This window comes from Morone saxatilis, unplaced genomic scaffold, assembly GCF_004916995.1.
Source record: "Morone saxatilis isolate NCDOM2014 unplaced genomic scaffold, NCSU_SB_2.0 Contig6, whole genome shotgun sequence".
Taxonomy (NCBI): Eukaryota; Metazoa; Chordata; class Actinopteri; family Moronidae; genus Morone; species Morone saxatilis.
The window spans coordinates 1,675,545-1,678,176 of record NW_023340206.1 but is presented as its reverse complement, the minus strand read 5'-3'; the positions used below and the strand labels follow the sequence as shown (position 1 = coordinate 1,678,176).

Below are 2,632 nucleotides of genomic sequence, written 5' to 3'. Positions count from 1 at the left end.
GAGAGAGAGAGAGAGAAGCACAAACTAGTCATTAGTCTGTCAGGGAGAGAGGGACTATTAGCACTGTACCTCCTACACACACACACGCACAGACACGCGCACACACACAAAGAAAGCACAATAAAAACCCCATGGAGTCTTAGTCATCCTCTGTCATTTAGGAGACAAATAGGGGATACAGATGAAAAAAATAAAGAAACATTTGCGACAACTTGGAGAAAAAAAAGACAAATGATGATGAAAAACAATTATGATCGAAAAAGGGAAAGGAATGAGAGATGGAGAAATGAGCAGGAAGAAAGAATGGAGCGAATGTAATGAAGAGAAAGACTGAAGAGAGGAGGAGAAGAGTGAACTCACCCGAGCAGAGTAATGAATCACATCTCAATTTCTCTCTCGCTCTCTTCCCTAATGGTTTTAATATTCAAGTGCTACATCATTAAAAATCAGTAGTAGTATGAGCAGCAGTAGTAATAACACTGGCTATGGTTTTAGTTCAGTGTCCCCTGGTCTTATTATTGTTCATTGGTCCCCCATGTGACAGTCCAAGCCCAGACTCTGAAGCAGTTATCTTCCTAGCAGCAAAACCTGCTGTAGATATTCATGGTCTCAAGAGGATGATTTTGGTGACCTTTAATAGCACAAAAATTATCTTTGGTTTTGCATTAAATATGCTGTGGACACCAAATTCTCATGTTTTTGGTCATCCTTTGTGCTTTTCTCTAGTGCAGGGGTCTCCGACCTTTCTGTATACTTGATGGACATCCATGTTATATTGATGCTTTCAAAGGATATCGTAGTATTTTCCCTTTTAGTCATTTTCATATTCAGGGTTGAACCAATCGTATTTGGAATTGTGGGTGTGTTATTTTTTGTCTAGGCGTGGCATTAACACTGAAAGTCCTTATGAGGAATCTACTGATATGAACTGAGATCCAATTTACTCAGCTCGCCTAATCAAGATGAACCAACTAATTGATAGGTCATGAATCTCTAAACCACCATTTGGGACGCAGAGAATGAACGCCAAATGCAGAAAGGCAGAATAGGAACACATAGTTTTAACTCAGAAGCTGTAATAAAGCATGGGTCTCAATATACTTTCTAATCAATAAAAACATATCAGTAACTTATTTTAATGTTTTGACCCCATGGAACTCATTTGTAAACTTCCTTGCAAGGGTGATGAAAAAATACATATCTCATTAAGAGCCCTCGGGCACCATGTTGGAGACCCCTGACCTTGTTATTTTGGACACACCATTAGCAATAATGCACTGTTTTCTTGAGGCCAGACTTTAAATTTTGAGTACTGATTACGTTTTAAGAAAGCCATGATTAGCACCCAGCAGCTAACTTAGCTTGCTCACTGGGTGAGGGCATTAGAAGCTTGCCCGCAATGCGTGACATGCAGGCACTGCTGGCACAGCTCTGGAAGTAAAATAACTCGGCTATCATGTGATGACAATTTAAACAGTTATTCAGTGTACCCTGGCAACTTGCGATACAGTCCGATCGTAGATGTCCTCTCCTAGCTCCAACTCTATTCTGGTGTCTCAAGTTGCTAATCGGACTGTAAATAATGACTGGCGCAAGGAAGAGGGTATCCATTGGCTAAACCGGAAGCCCCGAAACATTGGCTGTTGCCCCAGAGGCTATATCGTCATCAGATGACAACCGATGGGTTCCGAGATTAAGTCAGAAATAACATTATAATAAGGTAGAGGAACTTTTCAATGCCTTCTGCCAAACAGAGCGTAGAGGAGCTGAGATATTTTAAGTTCTGCTGTCTTTTCTAAGTCTCCCTCCACAGTGTCTTAAACTGAATAAATTGGCGGTGACGAGAATGATGGTGGTGATGAAGATGCATTTGGACAGCAGAGAGAGGGAGCACAAAGACAAGTAGCCAAGCGCTCCGTCCGACCAAAGAGGAGGAAACAGGAGGTGACACTAAGTGAGGGGTGAGTGGGTCGACTGACCACACACACACAGAAGCACTAAGGAACCAGTTTGTCACGTGAACATTTGAAGGTTCAAACTTCTCAAATTACTTACTTACAGTACAGTAAAAGTTAACAGTTAAAGCAAAGCCTTTTCATTTGTTGGAGCTCAAAAATAGCATGTTCATTAACTCCATAATGAAAAGTTGAAATCCTAAAACTTAAAACACTCTTGTTCAGATCGAAAAAAAGACTAATCCGACACTTATGGCAAAATCATTAAGAGTTCATGCTCATTTGCTACTATGATACTATGATAGTGTACCCTGGGCCAACCTCACTGCTGATGGAAGCACGACTTCTGACTTTGACAAACCGTTTGTAAAAATAAGTATTTCAAGCTGTTTTCTTGGCAGACATCTTGTCCACATATGAGGCTTGCCTCAAAGTAAGCCTATACTCCATTGAGACTGTCTGCTTGGGCGGGGTGAAGGCTTTTTGACAGTCAGGAGCCTGCAACCAAACATGAGCCATCTATTAGTCAGGACTCCCATCGGTCCATGCTTTAGGAAAAGAAAAACTGACTGAGTTCATGTGCAAGATGAAGGATTGTGTTCGATAAGAATGATGATCTCTTGGGGTGTGGACTCAATGTGACCTGATGTAAGAATTAGTGATAGACCGATACGGAT

The 2,632-nt window shown here is 41.2% G+C and overlaps 1 protein-coding gene across 1 annotated transcript in view; it reads right to left on the bottom strand.

Moving 5' to 3' along the window:
* The window catches only part of LOC118340169 (prostaglandin F2 receptor negative regulator-like), a 4,269-nt gene extending 2,811 nt beyond the window's left edge, over positions 1–1,458 (bottom strand). The window contains exon 1 of the mRNA XM_035678040.1: positions 1,371–1,458. Coding sequence (XP_035533933.1) covers positions 1,371–1,458 — 88 coding nt within the window. The remainder of the gene's footprint in view (positions 1–1,370) is intronic.
* Between the last annotated feature and the right edge of the window lie 1,174 nt (positions 1,459–2,632).